Source organism: Sceloporus occidentalis, unplaced genomic scaffold (genome assembly GCF_023333645.1).
Source record: "Sceloporus occidentalis isolate IW3139 unplaced genomic scaffold, rSceOcc1.0.p SCAF_99, whole genome shotgun sequence".
In the NCBI taxonomy this organism is placed as follows: Eukaryota; Metazoa; Chordata; class Lepidosauria; order Squamata; family Phrynosomatidae; genus Sceloporus; species Sceloporus occidentalis.
In genome coordinates, this window is record NW_028317079.1 from 319,074 (window position 1) to 336,534 (window position 17,461).

General features: G+C 37.2%; 1 protein-coding gene across 1 annotated transcript in view; it reads right to left on the reverse strand.

Moving 5' to 3' along the window:
* LOC149284091 (bone morphogenetic protein receptor type-1B) overlaps positions 1–17,461 on the reverse strand; it is a 45,344-nt gene that overhangs the window by 15,396 nt on the left and 12,487 nt on the right. The window contains exons 2-4 of the mRNA XM_089497164.1: positions 6,642–6,801; positions 2,080–2,182; positions 792–894 (exon numbers count right to left, since the gene is read on the reverse strand). Of these exons, the coding sequence (XP_089353290.1) occupies positions 792–894; positions 2,080–2,182; positions 6,642–6,801 (366 nt within the window). The remainder of the gene's footprint in view (positions 1–791; positions 895–2,079; positions 2,183–6,641; positions 6,802–17,461) is intronic.

Here is a 17,461-nt window from a genome sequence, read left to right on the forward strand (position 1 = left end):
AGATTTACTAAATTTCGAGTCATGGATCCATTGCGGCAAAACAAAAATGACCATAAAAGTAACTATGTTCCCGTTAGTACCGCCTGTGAGGAGGGCAGATATGCTGTAGACCTGCACAACACATATGCTCACGCTTTCCAATGAAGCTTTTCACCTCACCCTGACAAACATTTAACTCACTGTTTAGTGTATACGTTAGAAATGTTTCCATTTTAATTCATGCTCAGTCAATTCAGTCATGTTGAATATTAAGTGCTCTACTGCATCTTGTCTGCACATACTCAATATTGATAACCCTCTGTTCCATCTAGTCTATTAATGCTGTAATGATTAACTTTAAACGGTCCTTGGTCTAGTCTTATCTTCAGGATAGCCACTTGCTTACCCCATACAAATGATATCACTGTGTTAGTCTTTACCACCTCTGCTGGGAAGAATCTGACCCGCTAGTTTTAGATTATGACGGCTTGTAGTCACATTTCTCCTCCCTTCTTCCCTCCTGTACTTTGTTAAAACCCTCTATGTATTTAAATGTTTCGCAAAATTTCTATCATAAAAATGTGCCCTATATAATATTTTACTAAATGATGCTATAACAATGGTTATATTATGCAAACCTGATGGCTAACACTTTTAGCAATACATACTGTAAATACTACTGTTTAGTATTTATCCTACTTTAATGGATCTAATTTTTTTTAAACTTGCGCTACACTGCTTATAAGCCAGTTGTGCATAAATAAAAGAAGTTTAACTGCTTAAAAAACATACAAGCTTTGTAAGCCACCTACCTTTGGTTTTCAAAGGGGGTAAAGTGGGGTGAAGATCTCTGTTACAAAAGTCCTCGTCTGTGCAGCATTCTATGGATCTTCTTTGATGTGGAATTGGCGTGTCCTGAAATTACAGATAGTCCTGTGAACTTGTGCTGAGTATTGTCTTGCACCTTCTTATTCTGATGACCTCCCAGCTGGAAGGTGGTGATAAATGACCCAGCAAACTCTTTGAAATTAGGTCTAGCCACTATACTACAGCAGTGTTCTCATAGTGGAGGATAATGTGCCAGAGATGGCCAAAAAAGGTTTGTTCTGGTAGAAAATCCTGCAGTGTTTTTATGATATGACATCATTGTCTTATCATGACCATCTGACAATTATAGACATCTTAAAAATCTAAGGGACATCAAATTATTGTGGTCACCAACAAGGAAAGGAGGGGATGTCAGTGGAGAGGAAGTATGGTAGCCTTTTCAAGAGGTTATCAAGCAATGTCACATTATGAGAGAATCATGGGCTCTTTTTAGATTTAAAAAAACAAAACAAAACTTTTTTTGGTTTTGTTTTTAAACTCATCTGACCCTGGGGAAAATAGGATGACATTATTCCCCATTCTAGCGAATTTCCATCCTAAAGCCATCAATGAGTAAGAATTTACAAAGAAAGAAGAAAAAAATCCACCCATGACCACACATGAACAACCCTGCCAGTATAAAATCCTTTCAGGGATATAACAGGATGATACAACAGAGGGTGTGGGAAATGATGCCACACAAATACATTTTGTGTATCAGTCCTTCCCTGAATTAAAGCTGTGTTGAAAAAATTAAGGTCAAAAGTGCACTTGATTCTTCTTATTACTTTTAAATTGGAAGCCTGATTTGCCTACATTCCAAAGGACGTCAGAACACAGATGCCTTTATCATCTCGTGCCACTCTGATGCTACCAGGGCCAAAGACTTTGTCCTTGCCCTTCCAGAAACATATGAGTTTTAATCAAAGTTCCCAGATCTCCTCATTGTGTCTAATCCTTTCAATCACATACTATGTACAGCTGTGCAACAAGACGTCCCTTTGTCATTGGAACACTTATGTTACCATACAGCGATGGTATGGAAATTAGCTTTTGTTACTAAATACCAAAAAGAACAGTATCGATTTAGGAATAAAAGCAGAGCTAGAGCTTCCATGTTCAATTCTAGGTATCCATTTCCCTAAAGATTAGAAACAGGTGGAAAGGCATTCTCTGCTAGACTAAGGAACATTGCAATACACAGATGAGCTTTGTTTGTCGCCACTAACATACCCGACACTGGAAGTCAGATCCCTCTAATCCTAGGCAACCAGAAGTGACAACAGGAAGCCCAGATTCATCTTCTTCTATAATCGTAAAGCAGTAACCATCCGTCCTAATCATAAGCAGGAGATAAAAGTAAATACATACATTTATATGATTTAAAAAAAAAGTACATTTAAACAGACAATCCAATCATTTTGAATTTAAATTTGTCACCACTAATGCAGACCCAAATCTTTATCAAAATTACTGGAAAGAATAGAAGTCCTTTAAATTTTATTTAATAATAAATACAGCTTTTTTTCTGAGCAATTCTTGTTTGATTTATCTCAGTTAAAAACTTTTAAAAGTTTGGAGTCTCTTCATCTTATATTTTTGAAATGTATGTTCTAGGTTTCTTTTACAGGTATATTTTTTTTAGAGAGGAGCTGTTGGCGTATGGAATGCCTGTTGGAACATTCACCTGTTGTTTAGCATCATTTACTGCCAGAAAAGAAGATAATTATTGTTTAACAAGCAAGGTAAATTAATTTGTAGTCTCAAATCACATTCATGTAGGATACAGTAACACATTTCCAATCTGTGTGTTCTTTCATCAGAATCTCCTGGCATCGGTCTCCGCAAATTAATGGTATCACAACCAATTTGAGGTAGTTGAGGTGAAATATGATCTTGATGGATTAGTTAAATGGATGTTTTCCTCTGATCAGTAGCTAAGGGGTTAAAGTATCCTCACATCCCGGGAGAAGATAAAGAAGGAGACAAAGCACAGATTCCTACATCAACTAACTTTGTAATGACTGTATTAAAAAAAATATATCCATAAGGTAAAATGTTAAGAATCTGGTCCTTGTGGTGGTCCAAAAAGAAGGCTGATCTAATTTCTTATTTCAATATCTTGATTTACTATTTTAAATTTTTATTTACATTTTTCTTATTTTTTTTCTCAATGTGATGCCAAACAGTCTTCCCAATAAGAAAAGGTTAATCCGAGTTTTTCTTACTACACACACACATATGTTTAGTCTAAGAGTGGCTCAATCGTCACACACAGAGGTGGTTATATACACGGCAGAGATAGATAGTAAACACAGACAGACAGACTGTTGCAGTCTCATTACAACATAATGGGGGTTATGACTCTAGTAAGTTTAAAAAGTGGTCTTTTCACCATAACAACCAATGAAAGTTCCCCTTGATGGCATCATACCATTGGTTGCTATGTTGATGAGACGACTTTTTAAACATTCCACCAGAATCATTTTCTTTATACATAGTCCCCAGTGGAGCTAACACTTCGATTTTGTAAACTGTGACATGAATTGCTCTGCCGGTTAACTGTAATAAGTATTTTCTATTTCATGAAATGTCATAGAGCTCTCAGGGTTGATAATACAGTTTGGCACCACTTGTGATATTTTTTTTCTCTTATAGTGTGACATTTGTCACTTAAATGACAATTTAAAATTCCTACATTGCAGAAGCCGAATTTGAGGTTTGGACAAGCTAGCTTCTGGCAATTACGTTTGGAGATCAGCTCATATAAATAAGCCTAAGAAAAGCCATCCCTGTTGGTAGCTTTCAAAAACATGTGGCGCCAGTCTTACAGCACGCTGCCATTCCTGCGCAACCATGATTGTGTGTATTGTAGCACGAAGAGTAAACCTACACACTGCTGGACAGTTTTGTGTACACGCTAGAAGCCAGCGTCAAGATCAACATAAAATGGTACGATGAGATCAAAATCTATGAGGCATGACTACCTATGCTTAATATATACATATAAAATTATTATGGCAACCATAGAAAGCCCATTGCAAAATGAGAACCTACTGCATGTACAAAGTTGTGTAGCACAGTGAATGCACTCTCTGCGCTGGAAGAGTTAAAGCATACAAAACTATCTACTTGTTCAAAAATGTTGATGTGTCTAGCTGCGTGAGAATGTTTTCCTCTAACAGTCATCCAAGTGCTGGCTAATTACGTCACCCTCCAATTAATTTGGCAACACATGCATTTCCCATTGAAGTGGCAAAGACGAACTTCACCTGCGGTCAACGAAAGGTTTAGCTTTAAGAAAATGCTTAACAGCACAAGTATCTTACGGATATTTTTGAAAAAGATATAATGCTCTGAATGTTTACCTGATCAAATGCAATTAGAAATGTCAGGAAATGTTTAAATACTCGTTTGGATCATTACAGTGAGAAAATAAGTTGCTTTAATAGAAATTGTGATGATGCTTCTTTCTTTTTTAATTTCCAGTTATTTACTAGATGCCCACCAGAGCTGTAGGATCAGGGTTAGGTAAAGTGTTTATATTGGTAAACATGGCAAGGTTTGTGAAGTCAGTGAAGTCAACAACCTAATCACTGAAATCTCTACCAACCCGTATCTGGCTGCCCCTGCTAGGGATATAGATATGGCTAAATGTTCACATCCCTGTAACAGTATAATCCATAATGCCGGACTCTGCGCTCCTTGCCATCTCCCCCTGTACATTCCATGCCCTCACATTCTAAACATTCTTTGCATTCTCACCATGTATCCTGAAAATTGTTCTTATCACAGTCACTGTATTCTGTCTTTCCTGCACATCTTAATCATCTTATTTTTGGTTTCTTAACTTCTTCGCCCTTACTTTTTAGTCAATCATATTAGCCTACTGTTTGACAAAACCCATAATTCCACAAATTTCATTTTGCATGGATTCCCAGTGCGTGTGAATGTGTGCATTACGTACATATTGGAGTTAGAATGAGACTTCCGTCTCATTCAGCTACCCCTCAACAATTCCTGTTAGAGTTATTTTTAAGAACCGCTGGAGGCTGTCCTCTCTCCATTTCTTTTGTTGATAGCTAACCACTTGTCTTTCTAAAAATTGTGGGCATTGTTGTTCATAGCAGCTTGATCTATACAGTTTAGGAAGTGCCAAGGGTTAACAACAGCTGGTCTGTTTTAAGTAACTTAAAAAGAAATGATTTAGTTTTATTCTTTCTTCACGTTATCAGTTTGCTGATACACTGTCCTATTCACATGGATAGCATGAAAATAGTATAATAATCTAAATAATAGCTGTGTCAACAGTATTATGAAATAAAATTAGCATATATCGAGCGGTGTTGGTACGGTAAATAAAATAAACACTGGACATGTGTTAAGTAATATATGCATAGCTGTAAACTCTCTCGATTTCAGCTGGAGGCTCCTAGAAATCAGCTGATCATCAGGTCTCCAGGACAGTGTGTTCTAGACATCAAGTAGAGGAGAACACTACTACAGTGTATTGTTGCATGACTAGGGTTACATTAACACAGATGCCTAAATATGTTGCATATTGGTAAAATCATATTTTGGACATTCTCTGTGCTACTTGCTCTTTGAAAGATATGCTTCACTTTTTATTTTCTGCCTACAGTTGAAGTACTAATCCAATTTGAAAATACCATTCACATTTTCTCTGTTAATAATAAGTTAAACACTGCGAGAACTTTCTTATTTGATATTAGGGTATGTTTCCACATGGTATACATCATTAGAGACAGTCTACAACCAGACATGGCCTCAATACCAGACCTCTCTGCTTTTTTTCCCTGTGTCGTATGGGGTATTTATCACAACACACAGGAGCCATGGAAGTTTGAACCACCAATATTGCCAATGGTAGGTAGGTCACCTAACCAATCCACCTCTAGGAGGCTTTTGGGTCACTTGTTCTCTGCCTCCCACATGGACAATAGATACCTGCCTTATCTTGTCGCACCTGTTGCTAGTTGTGGCAATCTGGGACCTAAACTTGCTCCAAGCTCAGTACTAGAGCATTGTGTTCCTGGCCCTGTTTATGTTTTGTGGATTACAGTAGCTTTGCTTAGCTGGATTTTGACTTTGACATTGAACCTGGTTTGCCCCTTTGTACTGCGATTGATTCAGATCTTCCGGACTTGGATTTTGATTCCCATGTTTTCAGATTATCATTTGGTACTGTGCTGTTTCTTCCTCAGTCTGCTTGTGCTACAGACCCCCTTGCTGGCTGCTTGTGCAGCAAAATCCCTAATCCCTTGTGCTACAGACTTGTGTTCTGCCTTTCCTGTCTATTCTACAGACCTTGTTTCTCTGAGCCTGTTCCTAGACTCTTCTACAGACCCTGCTTCTGTGTGCCTGTTCATGGACGCCAAAGTGAAAGCCTAGTAGCTCAACACAGGAAAGATCCTGCTCCTCTTGTTGTTCTCTAAAGCTGTGACATTCACTGATATACTCCTGAGAAATTGTATTTACCAGTTTATTTTTTGACTACATATTTTATATACACTAGTTACTGGAACCTCTTTCCTGGAAAAACATACACAAACACAAAGGCAACTGAAGTCATACAATTTTCAGAAATTACTCTGTATTATATCTAGAAATCTCCAATTGGAAAATGATGGTTCCAAAATCCTTCAACGGCGATTTCAGCGTTTTATTTATACACAGTAGGAAAATTATAAGCAATACCCGTTCAAAACAATTTTCACATTATACGAACACTCAAGTATGACATGAAAATGTCACGCATCCTAAGGGGCACTCACCAGCAGGTATTGTTGAATGAGTCTTCTGGACAGTGGTGGTGACAATAACATGACAGCAGCTTCTGTGGTGGGGCAGGTGCTGTACTTTCTGTGTCCTCCTTTCTGCTGTCCACATTCAGTTTTGACGAACTCCTCAGCAGCATGTTATCGAAAAGATTTGCTGTAATGGGAACAAGAACAACTATGAAGATCTGGGCATCAAACCAGAATCTAGACACATTTAAAAGTATACTCAAAAAGAAAGGAAATCATTTCACGGCAAGTTAGTTTTTGGACTTCCATTAAGAGTCCAGAAATTCAAAGAACGCCTTTGCATCTATTGCAATTGTCTGTAGAAGAATTTTGTTGTTGAAATGCCAAGTGACGGTCTTGATGGAAGAAACTGTCACATGACCCGATGGTAAGAATAAAAGGCTACAAATAGATATCAAATGACATGAAGGTGCTAACAGGATCTTGGAGTTAAAATTCACACTTAAGCTCTGAGAAGCTCTGAGAACATCCTAATGAGCTTATTAACGGATAGCTAAGCAGTTGAAGCTTCAAGACTATAAAATCAACCTGCAATTACTGTTCCAAGCAACTCTTAGAAACAGTACTTGAAAACAGAATCTGAAAATTCAATTTCCTTTACACATAAAATAAATCTGGTAGCGATGGTCAATAAAAAATGTATAAATAAATGTTATTTAAAAACAAGTAAAGCTGGGTGCTAGGTTTGCTTTTTTATCCTTGGAACCCCATATTTTAATTGTACACTGGTCTACACTAAGGACGCATACATGGTAATAGACTTAAGAGGTCATTGGTTATCTTATGCCGTTGGACCCCAAAGCCTACTTGCCAATTCCATTCCATATGCAACTAAAAACACGTATAATGATTATATTAAGATTATCTTTAATGCACGCACATTTTCCTGAAGGATTAATAAGGTTTGACACATCAAAGGCCCATTGTATATGAGCCAATGTTTGGAATCTTCATTTAAAGCAGTTTTCTAAAGAAGTCGGGGTGGGACTCGGCTCAAAGTGGTTTAAACGAAGGATTTTAAATGTAAATGTCCATAATGTGATCACGTAACCAGTAACCCCACTAAAACAAACACAATTTTTAAAGCATAAAAATGCCTTTACATAATAATAGATGTGGGCTACCATGCTAAAAAAGGAATTAACACTTGAATGTGATGCTTTGAAATCTGGCCTGTGTAAATTAACATTAACAGATGTTTTATTTCTGGGTCAGTGGAACACACACTTGAAACTAAAGTTCTCTTTCAGCAAACAGTTACAAAGCGGGTTTTGTGACTACCCAACATTGTTATTCATGGACAGGGAATGAACTTATAAATATGTTCCAGTGAGAGGCTTTCAGACATCTGGCTCATGAGGTGGTAAAGTTAAATAATAACATCTATACTGAGGTAGACCATAAAAACCATAGGCCTCTGGTTTAATCTGACGTTAGTAACGCTTAGATGGATTCATAAGCCCAGCCGGCATCTCTCTGATCGCGAATTAAAGTGATAAATCACAGTTACCTGTCAAAGATAAATATCGGAAATGAGACAATTGGGGGAAAAAAGCAAATGCAATAAGTATCCATCTATCAGGAGGTAGAGTGACCATTATTCATTATTCCTATTTTTATTGGATATACGGGAAGCCACGCTCTGAGGATGTCACTTAAATGAGGTAGACTTTGAGAGGAGCAGCAGACACGACAAAATGGAATGTTCTGCTGGAAACGACTGATATATTTATTATTCCTTTATGGGTATTTCTACATCAATGTAAAACAAAATAGACTTTCAAGTATTAGAGAAAATATGTTTATAAAGCTATTGTAGGCATGGATTTCTATAAGGCACACAAGGCAGTAACTTTGAGCATCGTGTTCTCTCGTTGAGCCACAGCAGACACGTGGACGCACTCCTAACCCTAACTCAACCAGCACTGTCCATTCCCAGGTTACACCCGGTTTACGCTATTCCTGCATAGAGGATATTAGTTCCATTACCGAGAATATTTCAGACCCTTAAGCTTTAATAGCAGGTCATTTTCATTATATATATATATATATATATTCACAAAAAGACTCCAGCGCTTAGATCCTCTAAACAACAAAGAAAGGATGCTAACCGCAGCAGAAATACAATATAATCCAAAAATAGGACGACTTGCAGGATTTTTTATGTGAAGAAAAACATGTTTGTAAAATAAAAAAAATGTATAAATAATTTTAATATTTCCCTTACTTTGTAAGCCCTTTAATTTTACAGCTTAGACTGTCGGGAGAAAAGGGACCTTCTTTCCTGATGTATTTATACCTACTGTATCCCAATCAAATTGTCTGTTGACTGACTGCACTTTATGTACGTCCCTTTTTATACTGTAAATTGTAAAGCCCAAAGTACATCTGTTAACGTTTAATAAATAAAAAAATTATACATACATACATTTTTATTTGATTTACTGATGGCTGGCTTTTAAAATAAAAAGATGTTTATCAAAGGTGTTTGTATGAAAAGTTGTCAAGATAAGAACATCAGATTCCTCTAAAACACACCATTCCACATTAAGTAAACGTGGTACTGCTTTTTCCTTCCTCTACTTGTCTGCCAACCCATTATAATCCCAAATTTTGCTTTCTTCTGTATCCGTTCGGTAAACATTAGATCACTCCTGCTTCCCTTTAACCACTTCCAATCGAGAAAGTCATTGTAGAGATCATGATGCTGCAAGCCCGCGGCTAGAGAGCAAACAAAGAGATATAAAGTGAATGTCACCCAGGACGATGCACTAAGCATGCCGTGCGGATCTAGGCAAGTGAGTCTGGCTGGATGAAACAGGCAGCCGTGTAATTTGAAGCTCCTCATACTTTCGGCTTTGATATCTGACCTTTATAGACACATCTGAGGTTTTAAACAAGTGTGTGTGAAAACATTCTAGCAGTGAATGAGGTGAGAAATCTCGCTGAATCTTCTGAAAGCGGAAAAAGAAAGCTAGAAATAAACGAAAGAAAAATGGATAGACAGATTCGCCGATCTAAAATGCTAAGAATTGCAATTGATTTCACTGGACTTTGTTCATTTCTGCAAGAAGCTCTCTTATATAGAATTTAAAGGCACATAACAACCATTCGGCCCATCTAGTCTGCCCATAAGGTTCCTTATACATGAAAACTTGTTAAACAGTAAAACTGCATAAGAAAATGTACTTATTGAACATTATAAATGAGCAGGAGCAAGGAGGCCTTGACAATGTGGTTTTAGGATGCATTATAAGGTGTATGTGTGTAAATGTTCTCTTTCTAGAATGGCTGAGCATGTTTGTCCTTTAAAAAACAAGAAAAATACCGACTACATAGTCACCATTATATACCGATACATAAGAACACATGATAACTTTAATTAACCTGCATATTAAATGTTTGGACCACTCACCATGCAACTAACGTAGGCTCTTTGCGGAAAAAGAGTCCTTTACAAATACAAAGACAAATTGTATAAAGCCAAAGACCGGTGACCCACATGTTACAACTCTGAATTTAATCATATCCTAAAAGCTGTACATGATTCAGTTCTCCTTTAATAGCTGAGCTTAGAAGTACGCATGTTATAACAGGGGGAACATTCACATTTCTTCTTTTCGTTAGGGAATAGAGAGTGTCAAGATGGCCAGTAACTGTGCTGTTATATTGCCTTAAATTGTGTTGGTTTGCCATGAACACGGCAATGTCTCTAAGGTGTGGGATCTTTCCTCTTTAATGTTTCTTGCGATGCCAATGCTTTACCTCTTCAATCTGCAAGTAAGTGCTCTTGTGGGATAACATCAATCAATTTGGACCACGAAAAGGATCGGCACGGTTCACAGCAAACGCACTCCAGCGCTAAAAGCATTTCTGTGTTTGAAAGCTCCTACTGCATTTGCTCGGCTCTGTTTAAACGAGAGATACCTTAAACCCGGCACCTTGAATGATTAACGGCTTCTTGTTATTTTATCATATTCAGTGACCGGGGCTATTGTGTAGTGTCTGTGAATGACGATAACAACTCTCCAGGAAAAGAATTGATCTGTCGATTAGTTTAGACGAAGCATCAAATGTGTGTATAACACAAAAGCAAAACTGCAAGTACTTGAATGTTAGTTCTTTTGTGTTTAAAGATAAAATTGTCTACATATCTAACAGCAACTTACAATATATATGATGTATATATATATATATATATATAAATATATATATTACTTTTACATTGTAATTTTTTTAACAGATCTCTATTTCTTAGCATACACAATAGGCGTCATCTGAAACTGTCCAAAACCATGAGGGGTTTGGACTAACTACACTCCATGGTGTACAGTGTGGCTAATCCTGCACCTGTGATGTGTTATACAGCTGTTCCCAGACACGGTCCTGATCTGCGCCGCCTAAAACACTTCCCATGCTTCATTTATGGCTGCCTTCAACTCTAAGCTTGTCTGAAGACTCGTGTGTCTGTGCGAATGGGACCTGGCAGACGGAGGTGAAAAAAGGAAATGGGCAATATATTTTCTGGTCTCTGATTTCCTTAATATACCTAAAGTGTCATCTGAGACAACACTTTTATCACCTTGTCACGTCATATTCTTATTACAATATGATTGTATATCCTGTTGTTATACACACTTCTTTGCCTGAGGACCTATGTAACAAGTTGTAAAATATGTTTTGAAAATCCAGTGTGTGCTCTTTGCTAATACTTTACAAGTTTAAAGGTTTTTATGGTGAGTAATGTGAAGTGGCCAGTTATTGAGGTTCACTGTGGGGTTACAATGAATGAGGCTCCTTGTCTCTTTGGTTGAACACTTGTACACTAGAAGTGTGCTCTGTTACTTTTGAGCTAGTAGTTGTCAGATGAGTAATGGTAGGACCCTGCACCCCTGTCAGCCTCCATGTGTATAATCAGAGTTGAGCGCAAAATACTTGCTCAAGGTTTGAGCTTTTACAGGAGAAATCTCAATTGCAGCTGCTATGTGGTCCTCACACCGCATAATGATGGGCAACTAATATGAGGTCATATCCCAACATTCCTCATCAACACATTGCAAGCTAGTAAAGTAGGTGGATGTTATGACCCTGGCCCTGCCTGTTACCATACCCATGTCTCCAACCACATGCATGACTCAAAGGAGGGCTATCAGGGCTGTTGGCCACAGCCAGCCTCTCATCAAAAGTCGAGCAAGTTGAAGAACTTAGGTAATTAATTTGGGGCAGTTGAGGCAGCCAAGTTGCTCTGGGAGTGGGAGGCCCTGCCCAGGGTTCAAAACATCTTGTTACTCAAGTGAGTAGTGCTATTACACGTTCCTCTATAACATATGAATTTTTCATGGGTCAGACACTAGCTTCTCTAGATGTATTCTCTGCTGGGCTAGGTAAAAAAAAAATGGAAAAAGTGAATCCTCTGGTACTTTTTTGTAATGTATGCCTAGGGGCACCTCGGGCACAGATCCGGCCGTGTGTGCTGCATACCCATATATTCCATCGTACTAGAGCTATTTACCTGTATAAGCTTTTAAATTAAAACATAAAAGTAGTGTAGTTCTTTAGTATAGTAATAAACAATAACGCTAGGTGGTCTTAAATACTTTAGCAAAATGATGCTTTTCAATAGTTGCTCAGAGATTAAGTGCATTTCCCACATTTAAGGTGATGTGCCAACTTATCAATGCATTATTAAACATCAAACTGTGTCTCAAATAGGTCCAAGGGGCATAACGCCAGAAACATGTTGGGAAGGGCATATTTGCGTTTCTCTTGAGGAGTCGCTTAATCTGTATACTTCTGTTTGGTAAACTTGGCCTTTAGCTGTCCCCGTTGAATAACAGATCTTATGAAAATGTATAACCATTGCATAATATACAGTATATGCAAAGCTGCACTGTGGAGCCCCATGTCCTAAAAGGATGGTTCACTTTAGGAAGGGTTCGCTTGAGAGTACCAACACCATTCACTTCTGGCTTTTCTCAACCAGGATTTATATTAAAACAAAAAAGGTGTAAAGGAAAAACTTCAAAAGCTTTTTTTCAAAAGCTGCAATTCATCATGCTTCCCTGACTAATAGTTTCTTCTCATCGATGTCTAAACAAATGCATGTTTCATACATTATAAAAATACCTCCCAAGTTAGGCTCCTTCACACAGTGGTATTTTGTGAGGCACTTCTCTTCTGCTGTATTAACTGCTATTTACACAATCCCCTGTGCTATCTTCCTACAAAACCACGCAACCTTAAGAAAAGAGCATTGCAATAAAAATATAAATAGTTGGCTTGAAAGTTTTTTTTTTTTAAATTTTTTATATATATAAAATATCATGGATTTCACAAGCTTTGTCTTTATGTTTTTGCTACTGATCATCATCAAGAAGAAGATGATGATGTAGTGATTGAGATGCACCTCTTTCATCTGTCACTCATGGAACTGGGATATGACATCATAATCTAGCCAAACACTGAGAATAAGTGGCTACATGGGGCCAGATACCAAGCAGAGGTCATCAAGGAGTAGCTAGCCAGACCCACCTTGCATCAGATCAAATCTACTACTGGAAGCAGAAGGGATGCATGGACATTACTGCTTCTCATCTAAAGTGCGCCTATCGCCTTGCTGAACCTCCTGCCCCATCGTTGTTACGGCACTGACAGGGAATTTAGCACCGCTCGCCCCTTTGGTGCTTAGGGTTCAGTCTCAACTGCATCCATCAGTGACTACTGTCTTTATGCCTCTGGGAAACTTTTTAAATCTCCATTAATGAAGCTTATAACGAAGCTCGATTATAAGACGACCCTGATTATAAGACGACCCCCCAAAATCTGAATATTAATTTATGAAAAAAAGAAAAAGCCTGAATATAAGACGACCCTATAGGAAAAAAGTTTTACCAGTAAATGTTAATTCATGTAAACTATGTGAACAATTGTTTGTTAATAAAAGCTACGATTGAGAAAAATATTTTGTTTTTATTTCCTTTTTTTTCAACCTGCCCCCCCCAGTTATGCACATCTGCCCCCAGGCTTGCCACTCTGTCCCAGAAATGCCTTATACCCCATATATGCCACTGTGCCCCATGGTATGCCTTTTAACCGTCTAAATGCCACTGTGCCCCATGATACACCTTTTAACCCTCTATATGCCACTGTGCCCCATGATATGCCTTTTGACCCCCTATGTGCCACTCTGCCTCCAGAAATGTCTTATACCCCTATATGCCACTCTGGCATTTAGGGGATTAAAAGGCATATTATTGGGCAGAGTGGCACATAGGGAGGTATAGGGCATTTCAGGAGGCAGAGTGGCGTATAGAGGGTTAAAAGGCATTTCTGGCGGCAGAGTGGCATTAATGGGGGTTAAAAGGCATTTCACAGAGCACTCTGCCTCCAGAAATGCCTTATGCCCCCCATTTAACACTCTATCCCCCTCCCTCCTCCAAACTTACCGGTGCTTCTGAGTCGATTTGCGTATCGCGTAGAGCTCTACACGCTGCCCAGACTAAGCACCGGGGACTCAGAAGCACCGGTAAGTTGAGGGCGGGGGGAATAGCACAGGAGGATCCAGGTCCCCTGCATCTGAGTCCCCGGTGCTTAGTCCGGGCAGCGTGTAGAGCTCTACGCGAATCCAGAGCTCTACACGCTGCCCGGACTAAGCACCGGGGACTCAGAAGCACCGGTAACTTGGGGGGGGGGGGCATACACAGCAGGATCCAGGTCCCCTGAATCGCTGCAGGGGATCTGGATCTTAGTCTCATAGTCAGACCTATTTGAGGTCTGATTATAAGACGACCCCGATTATAAGACGAGGGGTATTTTTCAGAGCATTTGCTCTGGAAAAAACCTTGTCTTATAATCGAGCAAATACGGTATATATATATATATATATATATATATATATATATATATATATACCCACTTAGACACATGTAAGAGAGCATGTAACTAACTCAAATGTAGCTGGTTGTCAATTATGTTCATTGAAATGTTACAAAATACCTCATCATTCATAGAATTAAAGGGATTTATATACTAGACTGCATATATTTTTTCATTTGTGTCTTGAAGTGTCCTGTGCTACAAATTCTAATAACACGAGGAGCAAGAGCCTTATTTTTAACTGGCGCCATCACACGCAAGCTGCTCCACGTTCATACACAGCTTCCCTACTCCGGAGTTTGCTGTCTCTTAGCAAGTCATACAGTATAAGCAAAAGAATCATTAGTTATGACTACTGAAGTCTGGAAGATAGCACTGACTCTTTTTTTCAGGAACTATTACACTATAAACATTGCCTTGAAAGCCATTTATCAGCAATTTACATAAACAATATGAACTACACTACCAGAAAAGTTTCTGCTGCCAAAGGAATTTCTCAAATTCTGTCTTCATTAAAAACATAACACTATGGAGTTTCTTGAATATAAAAAAATAATCAGTATGGGACAAAAAATACACAACAGAAATTAAGTATAAATATATTTTTTATATTTCTCTAGATATTTAATGTGACAATGCCAGTATAAGCTGTCAAAAAGTCTGTACAAAATAAAGTTTTTCATGAAGTTAAAATGCCTTCCCTATAAATATGTCAGTAAAAAGGAGTATATTACACATTTTACATTCAAAGGCCAACGTAACTCTAACATTATCAGTTCCATGTATTGGATTATCATGCTTGTTATTTAGCTATATATATATATATATATATATATATATATATATAATTAATGGCTAAATAACGAGCATGGTATATATATATATATATATGTATATATATATATATAAATATATATTATATATATATATATATATATATATAATATAAATATAAAGTATATTATATATATCAAATATATTATATATATATATATATATATATATCTCAAATATATCATATATATATATAGCAGCATTTTCGGGAATGTTTGCCTTAGGCACAACATATAAAGTATAATTGTATTTGATAAATAAAGAAAAACAAGTAGGACACCATTCATAATTTGCAGGAATCTCCGATACATAAAAATGTTCCTTTTTTGAATTCGCATTACTCTTCCACCATCTAGGAAAGCTGTTTCTTTTAAATAAGGGTAGGTTGGTTTCCTGAGAAAAGTGTTTCCAACTAACAATGACCCCAGAGACTTCCCATTTTCACCATTTAATGATAAAAGGTTACAGGTGGGAAGACAAATTTAGCAGTGTCATTACCATGATGACATGATCAAGTAGGTCTTTGCTCTGGTGCCACAGTAATTGACCCATGGGCTATTATTCTAATGTGTAGTCTGCTTGCATCAATTTACTAAAACAGAGACCATGCTACGCCCTGTGGCAGAAATAACGTTCTTTATGTGCTTGATTTTGTAATCCTTATGATATGTATGGTATTGTATATTATAGTATTAGTATGAAATAATAATAAAAAAATGTTACAAATGTATCTATTTCTTTAAAACTGCAAATGTAATTTCATAAAACAGCAAATATAAAATAGTGTAAATAATAGTGAAAATTTGTAGAAACTTTTTCCTTAGCAATATTATATGTTGTAAGAAAAGTTAATATACAGGAGAAAAGCATATTTTAAGTTGAACAAAAATAATAATAACTAAACAATTGAAAACCTGGAAATGTGTACAAGCAATTCTTCTTATTTTTTGTTCTTTTTTGCCAAACATACACATCTATAATAAATCAAATTACTTTGTTATTTTCATTATTACACTTTGTTAAAATATGTACAAAAATAATACATATTCATGACATGCTGTTTTTACTTCCATTTGCATTCAAGGAAATAATTATTTCACATGTGCTCTTCATTTCCTAAAAATCAACTGGCACAGAATGCAAAAATAAGCAATTTCTTAAAACAAGCACATTTCTGAACATCACGAAAAGTACAACTCATCACATGTCAATGGCTTTGACAAGACAAAAGGAAACTTTAAGAAAGCTGTTGGAATTCCCAAAAAGGAATATCTTGAGAAAAAATATAGATGTTTTCTTCCTGCCTTGTCCAAAACATATCAAACGTGATGTTTCTTAACACTTCCATTTGCCTGAGGCTTCAAGAAAACAAGTTAGAGGTCAACTAGAAAGGGGACAGGTGTCTGTGATATCAAATGAGAAAAGGAAACAAGGGCAAACCAGAAACTGAGAAAGGCATAGACACATTCCCAGAGGCATTACAAACATCCCCTTAAGGAATATTAAACTAATGCTTACAAATTCTTCTAAAAACAGCTCAGTGCTTGGCAACTGTTTTTTTCTATGATGTGTAGAGGTCTATCTGTTCATACAACTTAGCTGTACTTTAAGTATAATTAAAGGTCTATTTTGAAATGATTCATCTTTGTTAAGTCTCTTGTGATTGTAACTTGTAATGCCTTCCCTCCTGCAATCATTCTCTAAAATCTATCATAATCAACAAACTTCACATTACAGAAACAAAAAAAAATTACCCCCCCAAAAAAAGCTAAAGACTGCTAACTGAATTTGTATTCACGTGTTTCAATTAATTCAACAAACTTCTGTATGGAAACACAAGTAAACGTCTACAAATAAAATAGGTATGAATCATTTGGGGTTATTCTTAAAGAGCATATCTAGTGCAACTTTTAAAAGTGATCTTAATGTGAGAATGGGACTAGGCATGTTCTAGTGACTGAGAGCGGACTGTGCCCATTCTGGTGACTGAGAGCGGACTGTGCACATTCTAGTGACTGAGAGCAGACTGTGCACATTCTAGTGACTTAGAGCGGACTGTGCACATTCTAGTGACTGGG